Source organism: Oncorhynchus kisutch, linkage group LG28, assembly GCF_002021735.2.
Source record: "Oncorhynchus kisutch isolate 150728-3 linkage group LG28, Okis_V2, whole genome shotgun sequence".
In the NCBI taxonomy this organism is placed as follows: Eukaryota; Metazoa; Chordata; class Actinopteri; order Salmoniformes; family Salmonidae; genus Oncorhynchus; species Oncorhynchus kisutch.
Window position 1 is genome coordinate 14,815,733 of NC_034201.2, and position 17,135 is coordinate 14,832,867.

Here is a 17,135-nt window from a genome sequence, read left to right on the forward strand (position 1 = left end):
ATGAAGATATGTGAAGTTATTTGGATTTTTACTAATTATCTTTGAAAGACAGGGTCCTGAAAAAGGGACATTTCTTTTTTTGTAGTTAGTTGTATGCTTTAAATTTGCAATGATTGTTTTTTGTTTGACAAACATTTTAAAGTGAAAAACTGGAGTCTCAGTGTCACTTTGTCATCGTGGAATTGCCCAGACTGCTTTCGTTCTATGAATAATGTTTAATAATTTGGGATATGCTTAGGAGATGTCTGCTGCTGGTAGATATATGGAGACAAGAAGGGTATAGCCCTACAGTACAAATATGCTGCTAAATGTACTTAACAGTTTGGCAGAGGATAAAACAATGTTACTGTAGTTTGGTTCCATATTAAATACTGATCTACACATTGCTTATATTGGGGTAGCAGGTAGCCTAGTGGTTAGAGTGTTAGAGCATTGGACTAGTAACCGAAAGGCTGGAAGATTGAATCCCTGAGCTGACAAGTTAAAAATCTGTAGTTCTGCCCCTGAACAAGGCAGTTAACCCACTGTTCCTAGGCCGTCATTGAAAATAAGAATTTGTTCTTAACTGACTTGCCTAGTTAAATAAAGGTAAAATATATATATATTACAGAGATGGATGTACTTCTTTACACCACCAGGTGGCAATCCAGTACTGTAAATTCTTCTGCCACGTCAAGTCTTACCATGTGTAGAAACTCACATTTCCTCTTCGAAAACATCCTACCAATGATGGAAGCAGGCTGCTACCTGAACACTCCAATCCCATAAATTACTGAACAAAAAAAATCAAAATGCACATGTTTGCAAAATAAAGTTTATAAATCTGTCAATATATGTTTTATTATTTTGTCAATCATAATCACATGTACTGTAACATTGTTGGTTTTTATACTTTGGGGATACTTTTATAAGCCTATTGTAAGTTCATGTACTGTAACTATGTCCTGTAAATTGGCACACAATACAATCTATGACTAAACCTGTGGCGGTTCTGTAAATAGTGGATAAGGTCTGTTTTCAAAAGCAATATTCTCTAAAACAATCAACTTTCCACATTAATTGGGTGAGGTGACTTGTGAATTTCCTTTATCCATACAAACTCTGGATAACCCTGAAGCAATTATTTTTCTATGAGTCCTATCCTACTGCATTAGTTTACACAGCCAGACAATCTGAAGTGGTTTCAGGGATTAATCAAAAACATAAGATTGATTAAATGTATAAAGTCCTTATTAATACACAATTGCTGGTGTAGAGTAGTAATTTAGACTTGATCCATCCGAGTTTCAGACTTACAATGAGAAGCCGCCCTCCTCAGCTCTCATTATCTGTGCATGACTGGCTTCCTGAGCGTCACACCCTCATTCCTTTTTAAAAGAGTCCCAGTCCAACCCAGCTGGAGTAGGGATAACCTTTTCCATTAACAATAGGCTGCTCAACAAGGGTTGTTTCCCCTCATGCAGAGAGAGGGTACTTAAAATTCATGCCGTCCTCTTGGTATAATCCTGTCTGGGGATTATGGTTGGTTGTATTTGCCTTGTGCTCATTAAATAGACATGTTTGCAAACCACTTGCAGACTGATGTCAGTTGTCTTATTGTACAGCATCAGTAAGATACATCATGAAAACCTTTTATAGCATTCTGAATTAATCTGTTCAGTGGTGCCTGTCAGTGTCACAAATGTGTTGTATGTCCACCTGACGCATCATCTCGCAAGTCAGCTATTTCTCTTGCATAGTTTAATTTAATATTAAAATGTCTACTGCACAGCATACATTAACATGCACCACCTGGAGTCTTTGTGCAGTGAACTTTATATTCTTCAATGCTGCTTTCATACAAGACCAGAGCCACAGGGTCCTTAACAACATGCAACATTTGATCGATGGAGAAGCATCTAGTGAGCTTTAATAACCTCACAGGATTAACAAACATTTGCAGGAGAATCCATTTCTATCTCAGGGGGGATGCTCCAGGTGCTATTGCTCACCGTAGAGACAGACAGATGTTTGGGTCAGTCAAAAGCTAGCTACTCTGCTATTCTGGCAAGAGGCAAGAGGCCTCTGGCAAGAGGCCATCAAATGTTTCAAACAGAGCAGCACCTTCACCAGAAATGGACGTTTGGCACTAGTTGCAGGTTGAAACGTTACATGTATAACCTTGACGTGTATGACCAACACAGAATACAGTTTTCTGTTGGTGTGTACACTGAGCAACTGTGTCTGAAATCCTCAATCACTTGGCAGAAGTGGGATTGGAATCCTCACCAGCTCTTATAGCCTCTTCTTGCTCATCCTCTTTCTTTCCAACTGCTTCTCAATCACTTTAGCAATCTGGGCATATGAGTCAGCAATTTCTCTCTGAAGAAAATTAAACAGACAATGTATAATCATCTACATTGTATCTGAGCACCTGTTCATCCAGCCAGCTTCATAATCACTTCAGGGTTGGGTAAATGACTTGCATAGACATCAAGGCTGGAGATTAAATGAAACAACTCAAAGTTAAATCTCTAACACGCACATACACACAGACACAAAGAGTGAAACTGTTTTTTTTTGGTATGATTCTGTGTTTTCAGATGCAAAAGTGATTACTTTTGATAAAAACACTTTTTTACCTTTATTTAACTAGGCAAGTCAGTTAAGAACAAATTCTTATTTTCAATGACGGCCTAGGAACAGTGGGTTAACTGCCTGTTCAGGGGCAGAACGACAGATTTGTACCTTGTCAGCTCGGGGTTTGAACTTGCAACCTTCTGGTTACTAGTCCAAGTGGACTGCTCCGCTTTGCTTTATCTGCCTTCCCAACAAAAACTTGTTTGAAAATGAAAACATTTATTTTATGGACGATGCACCATGCTGCCTTGATAACAACATGCCAAGCAGGGCAGATTACTGGTCGATTTGAGAAGGGCACTCCTCCCTCTCCGCTTTCGCCCAATGACATGACGGGCCCAATGATTTATGTAAACACTAGATGACAGACAGGGGGTGCTGTGTTGAAGCCACTGCACCTCCATCATGGCACTCCCCCAAAATGGAAGAAATATATTTTGGAAGCTATAGAAATGCATTTATTAATGTATACATTTGTATTTATTCTAACAGACACTTTAATGCATACTTTTAAATGATGTGAACTAAACATAAAAACAATAAATCATATAAAAACATTTTCCTTAAAGTATCATTTTTTGAAAGTTACTGTCCCCAGTACAATACAAAATACTTGAATACATGTAGTTTTGTCCTTGAAACTTTAATGAAATACTGTAGAATTCCATTCATTCCTATGGAAGAGTTTGTTCCTGAGTATTACCATTATGGCTAACTGTTGGCTTCAAAGCCTCTCCATGGCCAAAACATAGCATCAGCAATCCAGGGTTTATATACTGTCCGTCATAGGAAGGGCCATAGCTAACTTTTCAGAGAGACGGAAGGTATATGGTTCTGTTTGGCACTGAGGTAAAGTTAGTTTTGTATTGGATATGGATTTATCTTATCAATAGCTATTGAGCCATGGCAATGAATTTGTTTAAATTTGAATCAGGGGAGAATGGATAAAAATCCACACTTAAAAAAAAAAAAAAGAATTAAGATCGAAATCTGAATAATAAAAAATAAAATAAAAACATGCATAAAAAAGGTGTGGATTGTTTTCCATGCTGATTCAGAATACTTATTGTTATTTTCAGAGGTAGACTGACTCTGACAGCCTAATACTCAATCTAAACGTTAATCGATTCTCAATTGTGATGTGGTTCTAGAAACATAAAGCCCTTTACTTTCATATCACATCCAAATAATTTCATAAATGTAAAATATACACTTTCTGTACACTGTTTTAACCGGATTTATCACAGTTGCACCCAACAGTATTTGTCAGTATAGCCATCCAATTAGGATTTATGCTAGGATCACTTATGGGTCCAAGCAAAATACCAGCCTTAGTAAAGTTGAACATTTACTTCTAGGCCTTTGACTCTACAGCACTCACCAGATTTCTTCCCAGAAGTCCATAGGTCATCCCTGTAGACTGCCCAAAACTAGTGCCTTACAGCTGTAAACCTATCATATAGTTATCAATTTAGGATAGTGCCTAAGCAACACACCAAGTAGGAAAACCCCAGATATGGCATTAGAGACAATTCCATGATAGTCATTTTGCCAGAACATTGGACGTACAGTATATAGAATACAGTCCAATTAGATGATTTTTGTGTGAGAACTATATTTTGTATATCTTTTGTTTATGCTTTCATTCCTTTTCGGTTCAGTTCCTTTGACACTTAGGAAGTGATAGAGCCATAAACAAAGTCCCCATACAACCATCACTTAGTGCCACAACGCCGCTCATTGGGGAATGAATGTAATAATATATATTTCATGAGTGTGTGTGCGTGCGTTGTTAACATCTGCCTAAGTTACTGCCCAGATCTTCCAGTCTGGACGACGACCAGATGACGGGTCCGGAACGGCGACCCCAAACCCGGACACCCACGGCCCATCCTTGTGGCGACATGCCCCGCTGTCAGGGAGCCTACCAAGGTAAACCACCAGAGGGGGGGGGGGGACCGCAACGGCGATCACCAACTAGGACATCACCTGGCCCTCCCTGGGGTACTTTGCAGCTTCCAGGGAACCTACCAAGGTACATCACTAGAAGGGACCGCAACGGCGATCACCAACCGGACATCAACTGCCATCCTTGTGGTGGACTGCTCCGCTTTCAGAGAAGCCTACCAAGTTCAACCACCAGAAGGGACTGCAACAATGATCTACAAACAGGACATCACGTGTTCATGATTTTATGTTGATTTGTAACTTGCAGGACAAACAAGATCCAAACCACCAGGGGGGGTATGTCATGTTGGCCTCTTTGGGTATAGCAACCCCATCCCCCTCTCCCTGCCTCCCCCTTGCCTCCTTCAAATAGGCTGCTGTGGTCAGAGGTCGTAAATTCCTGAGAAGACCCTGCCACATGGCCACATAGTAGAGAGAGAGTCAATTTACATAGAGGACAAAGGAAATCCTTCCACCGCACAGAACTTGAGGTACAAACAAATTTCATGTTCCGGAGAAAGTATAAAAGATCGGTGAAGAATCCAGCTACGAACTGGTCCGTTTGTCACAACTTGAGGAAGCTCATGGAAGACGGTGTGGCCACATGACCATAATGCTGTTCATATAATAGCCTCAGATATGAGGTCTAATCTAATTGTTGTATAAGATGAATGAGTGAGTATGATACTGTTTGTAAAATTGTGTAATATGATTTTGGACTGTTTAATGAAGTAAAATACAATTCCCTTTTGATTTGAACTAAATCAGAGGACCGCCCCTGAGCCCAGTTAGGGTCAGACATCCTGGGACAGCCCTCTTCGGCCCTTCCAAATAAAAACCACACTCGGGTTTTTGATCAGCAGACCGAGCTTACCTCAATTACGAGATGGCTAAAGGTTGCAGACCATGTTGTTCTCCATTAGGAGGACAAAGGTTGTAGACTATTGCTGAATCTTTTAACCATACCACGTGGTTAAACTCTTAGACTATCGATACCGACCGAATAAGAACAAGTCCTTGATATTAATTACTAGTCTGCAGCTAGGAATTCGGTATCATTGAACGTGAAGAACGACAACCGCCGAAACATCCATTCCATAACGAATGTCACTCTGAACAATCCCATCTAACCACAACAGAGAGAGAGAGAGAGAGAGAGAGAGAGAGAGAGAGAGAGGGAGAGACGAAACTTTTCACCAGCGATCAAGACGACACACTGAGCGTAAATATATATATTGATTGCAATTGTTCCCGAATGAGTGAGCGTTCATGTGCAAAGGATTAGCATTTCAATTGTTATAATTATCACCCTGTAGTGACTTCTTAGTCGACCCCCACTTCACCTTTTATCTAACAAGCCGCCATTCCGGTTTAGCCCACTAGGGCACATTTCCCTATCATTTCATGTAACCACATTTACCTTGTTTGTTTATGCATATCTGTGAATTACTTAGTTAGTAATAAATAAATTATTTAAGACAATTGATGTATGAATGACTCATAGTGAAGACTGGGTTCGTGCAGATAACCAACAATTTATGACGTTTGTAATGAGACTAACATGAGGTAAAGAATTTGGGGTGGCAGCGTAGCCTAGTGGTTAGAGCATTGGACTAGTAACCGGAAGGTTGCAAGTTCAAACCCCCGAGCTGACAAGGTACAAATCTCTCGTTCTGCCGATGAACAGGCAGTTAACCCACTGTTCCTAGGCCGTCATTGAAAATAAGAATTTGTTCTTAACTGACTTGCCTAAAATAATAAATATCTGAAATTTTATTTTAGGAAATGATAACTTTGTCATCTGAATATTTTTCCTTGGTGCCCCGACTTCCTAGTAATTACGGTTACATGATTGATCAGTCTAGTCGCGTAATAACTAATTACAGAGAATCTTTGATAAAAACTATCAGTCTTCAGTTAATGATAGTAAAGACACGACACCTCAAAGAAGTGCAAACATTTTCTACGCATGGTGTTTTGGGAAATGTATGTTATATCTTCAGCCATTGTAGGAAAAATGCATTGTTAAACCACTCATAATCCTAAATTACGTTGCTATTGGGAAACCGGGCCCAGGACGTTAGTGTGTTTAAAGCTAGCTAGCTAGCTGTCTGCCAATTTATTCTTGATTACAGACAAAATACAGACATTTATACGCATAATGCTACTACACACATTGATTAAACGTTGTTTATGAATGCTTGAATATGAGCGTGAGCTAGCTAGCCAACTTTGCTAGCTAGTTGGATAGCTGCTAAATAGTTAGCTAGCTACTCACCGAGAACCAACACCATTTGCCCACACAAACAATAATAATGAAGAGGCTTTTCTCCATCATCATATTCCTCTCGATCTCAGATGTCTGAACAAACAGCACTTTGTGAGACGATCTTCGGCATTTTTCTTAAAGTAAGCTAGATAATTCAAATGGGGTCAATGAAAACTCAAATATTTACTCTAAATACAAGGGAATGTTTTGGTTTACATCTTTAGCCTGCTGCTAGTTAGCTTGTCGATAAATGATTACGTAGACATAACCAATGTCATATCTGAAGGCATGTAAAAATGTGCCCTGCCCAGCACTCCTGATAGGTGGTGGTGTTTAAGTAAAATAACTACAGTAACAAATCATTGTAAACCCAAATGTAATGTCAGATTTTGTAATAAAGTAGCTCAAAAATACAGAAATACAAAACACTCTGTGGGTTCCGTTTGAAATACTGTACAGTATATTTGTGTTGAATCTGAAACGGAATTTCACCTGATGCAAGAGGCATGGTTTCTCATTCTTGCATCTGGTGAATAATATGATTCCATCAAAAATATAGATTTAGTTTAGTTTAAAAATATATATATATATATATATATATATATTATTGATATTATCAATTGTTTCTCAGTTGAGAGAGAGTTGTAAGATTTCATTGCACTCCTGTCTTTTCTATGATGACACACCGTGATCACCTCACTTAGTTTTTGAATCAGATATTGGATTTCATCCAGACAATAAATGAAACAATTTTCTTTACGAGCTGCACCTGAAATCTCAGCACCAATCCAAGGTATAAACAGTGATTGATCCGACAGATGCAATGTACAGATCAGACAGATGCAAGGCAGGGTGTAGTCAAGAGATGATCAATAACCAATAATGGCTATTGTTGTATTGTTCCCTTTTTTTGCACATTGGCAGAGTAATTGTATAAGTGAATGTTCAGCCATGTGTATATGTGTGTGGGTGTATGTGACAGACAGACAGAGAACGAGTAAGTGAGTGAGTAAGTGAGAGAGAGAGTAAAATGAGAGATAGAGAGTGTGTGTATGCAGCACACACTTAAATGCAAGAGGCTATGTGTTTGAGAGATCTGACACCAAAAGCTGGTGGAGTCAGTGCAGTGGAGCCTCATCCTCACTTGCGATCATTTGGAACAGGATTACAGAAAGAGAGATGCATCTCGTTACTGCTCCTATAATGCACCCTCTATGCATCTTCGGTTATCTTTCTCTGACGGCTGTCATAGGTAAGTCATTTAATTTTTGTATCAATAATGGGATAATAACTGGATAGACTGGGATTCAATGATTATCCTGCTTCTATGAATCATGTGCACTTCATTCTCATTAGTGAAAATGAGGAAAGGGAATCAAAGTGCTATTGGATGGCACTGAAAGTAGTTTATTTGTGATGACATACACATGTTTGAATGGCCTGTTAATGTCTACTAAATAAAATATGAATATCCCTCCTGAGTAGAATGGGGGCATTGACCCATAACATTACATATTTGTTTTGCATTAGTCCAATAAGTGAGTTAGTTGATGAATTAGTTAAGAAATTAAGAGTTCCAGTATAACAGACCGATGGCTTCAAAGCCTCTCAATGGCCAAGACATAGTTTCAGCAATCCAGGGTTTATATATGTCATTGGCTGTAACTCTGCCACCTTCCACCGTAGATGCGGAAGTCTGACATATGCAGATGTGCTGGATTTGCAAATCATTTTATATATTTAGCTTAAACTGACATATTTTGATGGGGAATGTTTTATTCTGTTACTTAGATTGATGCTCGGGTAAGTCAATGGGCTCTTAAGGATTAAGACATTTGTTAAGAAATTTGTTGAGTTAAGAAATTAAGAATTAAAATGGGCTTCTTTTATAGGAATGGGCCATGCTTTTCATGAAATAGCAGTAAACTTATTGGTAATAGCGATATTGATCAAATATATAAATGCAGCTGCCACTGTATTGCAGCCATTGGACACAGTTTATCATAGCGCACTACGCTTTATTACGGACGATAGGTTCAGTACAGCATTGTATTCTGTATCAGAAAGTAGGCTGGCCCTCTCTGAAGTGTCGTAGATCGATGCATTGCACTCTTTTTGTTTCTAAAGCCCTCTAGCATGAACTTCCACCGTACCTTACGTCATTGTTATAGACGTACGAGATACCAGACCCATTCTCCACTGAGTTCGGTAAATCAGCTTTTAGTTTCTTTGCACCTTGCTTGTGGAATGGTCTCCAAGGCTCTCTAAAGTTGGATGAATTGGTGTCTCTAGGGAAATTCAAAAAGCTCATTGAGCACATTATTACTGAAAAATGTGTTTGTTTTCTATGAATGTGTTTTGCTTTTTGTGTATTGATGTGAATATTTATGTGTATATTGATGTGTATAGCAATGTGTGTACTTTATATTGATGTGTATTGATCTATATTAATGTGTATGCAGGGCTTATTTGTGAAAGAGACCTGGGTCTCAGCATGACTCTGTTGAAATAAAGGTTATACACAGTATCAGTCAAAAGTTGGGGCACACCTACTCATTCCAGGGTTTCTCTTTATTTTGTATATTTTCTACATTGTAGAATGATAGTGAAGACATCAAAACTATGAAATAACACATTTCAAGAACTTTTAAAGTTTCTTCAAGTGCAGTTGCAAAAACCATCAAGTGCTATGATGAAACTGGCTCTCATGAGGACCAGCACAGGACAGGAAGGTCCAGAGTTACCGTAGCTGCAGAGGATAAGTTCATTAGAGGTACCAGCCTCAGAAATCGGCAATTAACTGCACCGCAGATTGCACCTCACAGAGTTCAAGTCACAGACACATCTCAACATCAACTGTTCAGAAGAGACTGTGTGACTCAGGCCTTCATGCTCAATTTGCTGCAAAGAAACCACTACTAAAGGACACCAATAATAAGAAGAGACTTGCTTGGGCCAAGAAACATGAGCAATGGCCATTAGACTGGTGGAAATATGTCCTTTGGGACATATTTGAGATTTTTGGTTCCAAACGGCGTGTCTTTGTGAAACACAGTCGGTGAATCTCCGCATTTGTGGTTCCCATCGTGAAGCATGGAGGAGGAGGTGGAAGGTGTGGGGGTGCTTTGCTGTTGACTGTCTGTGATTTATTTAGTATTCAAGGCACACTTAACCAGCATGGCTACCACAGAATTCTGCAGCAATACGCCATCCCATCTGGTTTGCGCTTAGTGGGACTAACATTTGTTTTTCTATTTGACCAAGAAGGAGAGTGATGGTGCTTCTACACCTGCTTGCTTGCTGTTTGGGGTTTTAGGCTAGGTTTCTGTACAGCACGTTGAGATATCAGCTGATGTACGAAGGGCTATATCAATACATTTGATTTGAATTTGATTTGATGGTGGTGCATCAGATGACCTGGCCTCCACAATCACCCAACATCAACCCAATTAAGATGGTTTGGGACGAGTTGGAACGCAGAGTGAAGGAAAAGCAGCCAACAAGTGCTCAGCATATGTGGGAACTCCTTCAAGACTGTTGGAAAAGCATTCCTCTTGAAGCTGGATGAGAGAATGCCTAGTGTGCAAAGCTGTCATCAAGGCCAAGGGTGGCTACTTTCAAGAATCTAAAATCAATTTTGATTTGTTTAATTAACACGTTTTTGGTTATTACATGATTCCATATGTGTTATTTGATAGTTTTGATGTCTTCACTATTATTCTACAATGTAGAAAATAGTACAAATCACTAAAAACCCTTCAATGAGTAGGTGTGTCCAAACCTTTGACTGGTCCTGTATATAATTATTATTATTTATTTAAGTATGACAAAATGCCACATAGCATTCCTGAACACAATAGGGTCTCTCTAGAGTAGACGTACACTAATTTAGATACAGATTCAAATATCATACACATATTCATTGGTGGTGGTTCACCCAAGCAGCAGGTGGGTGGAGATTTTCACAGTGTGATTACAAGCAAGCAGACACTTGTTGCAATGTTTGCTTTTGTAGCAATTTATTTGTAATATATCTGTTTGGTTTAGATGAACCTTGTTGCACATTTTGCTGTGTTTGTTTGCAGATAGTGAAATAGTGTTAAACATGGAGACTTGCTGTTGTTTGATGACAAGCACTTATGTAAGACCCACATTTAGTAACTGCACTGAACAGAAGCAATGTATGATAGAACGAACCACAATCTTTGAACACTGAGACAGATTCACAAATTGTCCACATACAATTACAGTCTACAAGACTATTCAAATGAGCTGAGACCGGTGGTCTTGAATTTCAAAGATACAGAATTAAAATGATTGATTTATTATCAGCACATTGTAATGCTAAGTGTATATTTCCATATTCAAGTCAGCATTCAAACTAACCCTTTGAGCATGAGGGAAATTAAACAGTTGAAAGAGTTACCCCATGAAGTGGTGTTATGCTTGGAATTATGTGAAACCGTCTAATGGCTTCATTCCCTTGGGTAACTCAGTTCAAATGTACAAATACAAACCAATGAACTGTAAAGTGGACTTTAATCACGTCTTGTTTTTTAGATACAGATGAAATGTGGAGAAATATTGTAATAATTAAGAAAAAAAACTTCATCCAACTCCAGAGCTGTTCCACTGCCACCATAGGGAATGTGGGGGAACACAGGGGAACCTGCGTGACGTCTTGAGGATGTGAGGTCACACGAGTGGTGGCAGATCAGTCAGAGTTCTAAGCACAGCTTCCATCAGTCATGTGACCTGACAGCATCACGAACTCAGACATCTTGGAAAGGAGGCAAAACTATCATCATAGAAGTCATGTATAACCTATTCATTCAAAGTCTTTAACATAGGACTGTGTATTTGTTGTATTTCAAAAAGTATATTCATTTGTTTTTATTTAATCACTCTATTTAACCATAGGTACTCAGCTAATAAATATCTTGCATAATTTAGAATAAACCTATGGTCTCTACATGAAATATGACAGTGACAAATAAGTGCACTTAGCTGTACTTGTTTACCTCCAAGCAGGCCATTTACAAAGCCATTGTGCTCATACAATGTTTCAATGTATCATACATTTTTCATTTCATATGTCTTCATTTCTCTATTTTCTATTTGACCTCTATCTTGTTTTTGATTACTTCTATCCATTGATACTAGAATTACGTCCATGCTACTCGAAAAGGCTTTTAACGTATTTTTGGATTGAATCAGAGATGTTGTAGTGTCTCCTTTAGAATCCTCCACAGACAGCAGCCTCTACCCTGTCTGTCCACTGGGCCAGTTCCCCTGTGGAAACCTGTCTGTGTGCCTGCCCCAGCTTTACCACTGCAATGGGGTCCAGGACTGTACTAACGGAGCTGATGAGGAAAACTGCGGTGAGCCTTGAACAACAGCAGCTACAGGAGTGTAAACAGATGGTTATTGTGCAGTATGTTTTTGTCACACCAGATAGGTGCAGTGAAATGTGTTGTTTTACAGGGTCAGCCATAGTAGTACAGCGTCCCTGGAGCAAATTAGTGTTAAGTTCCTTGCTCAAGAGCACATCAACAAATGTCTCACCTTGTCGGCTCAGGTATTCGAACCAGCAACCTTAGTTACTGGCTCTAACCACTAGGGTACCTGCCTCCCTAGTTGAAGTGGGCGGGAGGGCAGGGGTGGTGGAAATAACATAGCGTTTAGAAGACAATTATTTCTGCTGCTATGCAACTACTCTGAGATAGTCATCAAGCATCTAGTCCAGGGGTATTCAACTCTTACACTATGAGGTCCAGAGCCTGCAGGTTTTCTGTTCTACCTGATAATTAATTGCACCCACCTGGTGTCCCAGGTCTAAATTAGTCCTTGATTAGAGGGGAACAATGAAAAAAGCAGGAGAACTGACTTCGAGGTCCAGAGTTGAGTTTGAGGGATCTAGTCACACCAAATATGAACAAACATATAGGTAACTTACCAAATAAAGGAAACACTTAGGTAAATAAGGATCCAAAGTATATTGAAAGCAGGTGCTTCCACACAGGTGTGGCTCCTGAGTTAATTAAGTAATTTATTAATCAACAAAACACTCAATTATGGTATTTAGCATTTTATTAGGATCCCCAATTAGCTACTGCTAATGCAGCAGATACTCTACTTGGGGTCCACATAAAACATGATATAATACATATCATTAATAGACAAGTACATCACAAGGCCAGAGCTACATGAATAAAAAATAAGAATACACGCTTTCATATATTTAGGCCTTCATAATCATGTGATTCATAGACACTACTGAATGCAAGTGCAACACACAAAAACTCAAATGGAAACGCAATAACAAGGAGGTGTGTTGCAAATAGGCTGACACTTTTCACTATATTCTGCTGACATGAAAATAGAAATCTTGTTTTGCTAAATTCCCCTGACGTGAATAAAGCTACCTTGTTTCTATAGTTACCACCCATAATGGGTATCCTGGGGTAAAGTATCGACTTTTTTCAATTTCTCGTGGAAGAATGGTGTCGCATCTCTGCAATAGAGCTCCAGACACTTGTAGAATCTATGCCAAGGCGCACTGAAGCTGTTCTGGCAGCTCATGGTGGCCCAACGTTATATGCTAGTGTTTCTTTTGGCAGTTACCTGTGTGTCTATAACTTCACACATTTAAGTTGCACACAAAAATACACACAATGTATGCAAAAAAATAAAAAACATTCACTATAATGTTTCCCTGTACAGTGGATAACAGCGGGTGGCCACATCTTTTTGATGCCTTTATGAAGAAAAATGTTGAAGATTCCAAGGAATGCAGTGAGTTGATGCATTTTCTGACGCAAATGCAACTATTTACATAGCCAAAATAATATTGCACTGCTTTGAATTAATAATGCATTAACTAAACCTGAACTAAAGCAACAAATGTTTCAACCCATTTTAAATCTGAAATCATGCTTTGAGGTCATCCATTCACATCCTTCTGTTACTGTAAATAACATAAATAATTTAAGCAATTCTAAGAAACATTTAGGAAGTATATCAAACAGTAATTTCAGGAAATGGTATGTGATACAACTCTGTGTCTGTGCATGTCTTCTGTGCTTCTGTCCTGCAGTACTGGACGTGTTTCCAGAGGTATGTTTCTGTGAGGGCAGGAGAATAAACTGTAACAAAAAGGGTCTACTCAGCATCCCAGCTGTGTCTTCCAATATAACAGCTCTGTGAGTATATTGGATTCCTGCCCTTGGGAAGTCTAACACTAGAGCACAGCGATTGGTATTGGGACAGCTATAGTATATTATATACACATACACAGCATCAGTCAAAAGTTTGGACACCTACTCATTCAAGGGTTTTTCTTTACTTTTACTGTTTTCTACATTGTAGAATAATCAAAATGTCAGGACAAAATGTGTACAACTATAGCTAGGTTTCCTTCCAATTGGCAACAGATTTTCATGAGAACATTCAAAAATCTTCATAAAGAAAATTATGCGCATTTTCCCACCAGTGGTGTGATTCCACCAAACTGTCTTGTTGCAGATAAAAATCTGTTTGTAATGACATAGTGCACATAAAATGTACTTTTTCACTTAAGTATTCATGTAACGAATAGTTCAATGTGTTTCCATCGCATTTTCAACTCTCCTAATAGTTCTGTCACAAAAACTACGTTAAATAGCAAATGTGCCTAATCTGGTCTTGGCACGTGTGCTCTAGCCAACAGCTCACAGATACAGTGCGGGTAGACTGTGTGGGTAGGCTAGTCTACATGATGAGATTATAATGGATAAGAGTGAGAATATTTTTACTTGTCAAAGGGTAGTCAACCATGTGTAACGGTTTTCCTTAGGTGAAGTAGAGGCGGACCAAAACGCAGCGTGCCTATATTGATTCATGTTTAATAAAAAAAAGATAAACACGAACACTACAAAACAATAAAACGTGGAAAACCAAAAACAGCCCTATCTGGTGCAAAACACAGAGACAGGAACAATCACCCACAAACACACAGTGAAACCCAGGCTACCTAAATATGGTTCCCAATCAGAGACAATGACTAACACCTGCCTCTGATTGAGAACCATATCAGGCCAGACATAGAAATAGACAAACAAGACATCCAACATAGAATGCCCACTCAGATCACACCCTGACCAACCAACCAACAGTGCATTCGGAAAGTATTCAGACCCCTTGACTTTTTCCACATTTTGATACGTTATAGCCTAATTCTAAAATTGATTGATTCGTGTTTTCCCCCTGATCAATCTACACAATACCCCAATAGCTCTGTCAGGTTGGATGGGGAGTGTTTCTGCACAGCTATTTCTAGGTTTATCCAGAGATGTTCGATCGGGTTCAAGTCCAGTCTCTGGCGGGCCACTCAAGGACATTCAGAGACTTGTCCCAAAGCCAGTCCTGCATTGTCTTGGCTGTGTGCTGTCGTGACGTTGGATTGATTAATGTGATGACTGCTGTTCATCGAATGATTAACTGTTTATAATTACGTGATTAAATGAATCAGGTAAATATTAACTCAGTAACCTGTGACATCGGAAAGTTTGGCTTTATTGAGTTTCTATTTCCCAAATGAACTCTAAGAATATCAGAATATCGATTTTACAACAGTCGCTAATTCATTAATTTCCTCTACAGTCTCATTCTGAACATCGCATAATCTGGGAATCTGCACAAACCCGAGTCCCACTAAATAAGACAGTACCACACCAATTGAGTTTATTATTTATTTACTAACAAGTTAAAATGATAATATAAGATACACATACACACAGTTTGGGCTATTGATTAGAATTTAGTACAATGAAACAGGTCCCTAGCGGGCCAACACAATATTACACGTTACACAAAATGGGGATTTCAAAAGAGAGAGAAAGAGAGAGTGCACGAGAGAAAAGCACACTTGGGTACATTTGTAAACTATGTCAGTTTAACCCTAACCTTGCCTCAAACTGCCGCTCTTATGGGTCAGAAGATAATTATGTAATTACGTGTCGAAGGTCTCCGATGGGGTATCTCTTCATGGACCGAGTTCCGACTTCTCCTCTGATGGCGACACTTCTGTTGTTACCAAGTGTAACTCTCTGATTGTCCACACGATGTCAGTGCCTTTTCTCTTAGTGGTCTGTTTCCTCGCCCTTGTTCCAAAAGAGTGGTCCTCTGAGGATGGCTAATCGGCCATATAGGTGGTTCCAGCGTGGGAATTAAGCAGTGTAGACACATGATTCCTTGGAGAGAAAAACCGGGTGGTGCTGCTTGAATTCACCCTCTTAGACACAACTACTCATCCGTAGCATAGATTATTAAAAGGTTCCTTTGTCTTCTTCAACCTCGTGTTGCGTTTTGGGGTTAAAACTAATCGGACCTTGGTTGCAGCTCGTGGTCATAATGTTCATTCTTAACTCACATGTTTTATACCCTCGAGTCAGAAATGGGTATTTCCACCTTGAGGGCAATTTCTCTGGGCATAACTAGTTTTGAGGCAAAGTCTGGATTTTACTCAGATCCAATTTAGACAACTAACTTCACATTTCATCTTTACAAAAACATTATCTTTGATCTGGACATTTTCTACACAATATACATTATGCAAACATCAGGTACATATTGTGAAAACTCTTCACGCTACAATGTTTTCGTTATAACGTCATCATTCAACTTTTAATAACATAACGAAAACAACATTAGTTTTCATATTCCATCTATCGTCATTACTACCATTTTGTCTGACAAAACATATTGTCCCAAAGTCCATTTATTGCATGTTACTGTTCTGAGGTAGGTTCTCCATAGGCCCATCATACATTTCATTCCTCCATACTGAGAAGACAAAGGGATTTAGTCTGCTGCCTTAAGATTTACAATGGGCAGGAGGTGTCATAAAACCCCCCACCTCCATACCTCTCGATCTCTCCCCCTCTGGCAAATGTGTGACAAATGTCTCTTGTAGGAGTGTGGTCCACGGTAACCTGACCCGAACTGGCCAGTCATGACAGTGCCTAGGGTCGTTGTCCTGTTGGAAGGTGAATCTTCGCCCCAGTCTGAGGTCCTGAATGCTCTGGAGCAGGTTTTCATCAAGGATCTCTCTGTACTTTTTTCTGTTGATCTTTCCCTCGATGCTGACTAAGTCTCCTTGTCCCTGCCGCTGAAAAACATTCCCACAGCATGATGCTGCCACAACCATGCTTCACTGTAGGGATGGTGCCAGGTTTCCTCCGGACATGACGCAGGCCAAAGAGTTGAATCTTGGTTTCATCAGACCAGAGAATCTTGTTTCTCATGGTCTGAGAGTCTAAAG

General features: G+C 39.3%; 1 protein-coding gene across 1 annotated transcript in view; it reads left to right on the top strand.

The window, feature by feature from the left end:
- Positions 1–4,463: 4,463 nt before the first annotated feature.
- LOC109872679 (relaxin receptor 1-like) overlaps positions 4,464–17,135 on the top strand; it is a 38,344-nt gene continuing 25,672 nt past the window's right edge. The window contains exons 1-4 of the mRNA XM_020463992.2: positions 4,464–4,551; positions 12,076–12,216; positions 13,559–13,630; positions 13,932–14,037. Coding sequence (XP_020319581.1) covers positions 4,464–4,551; positions 12,076–12,216; positions 13,559–13,630; positions 13,932–14,037 — 407 coding nt within the window. The remainder of the gene's footprint in view (positions 4,552–12,075; positions 12,217–13,558; positions 13,631–13,931; positions 14,038–17,135) is intronic.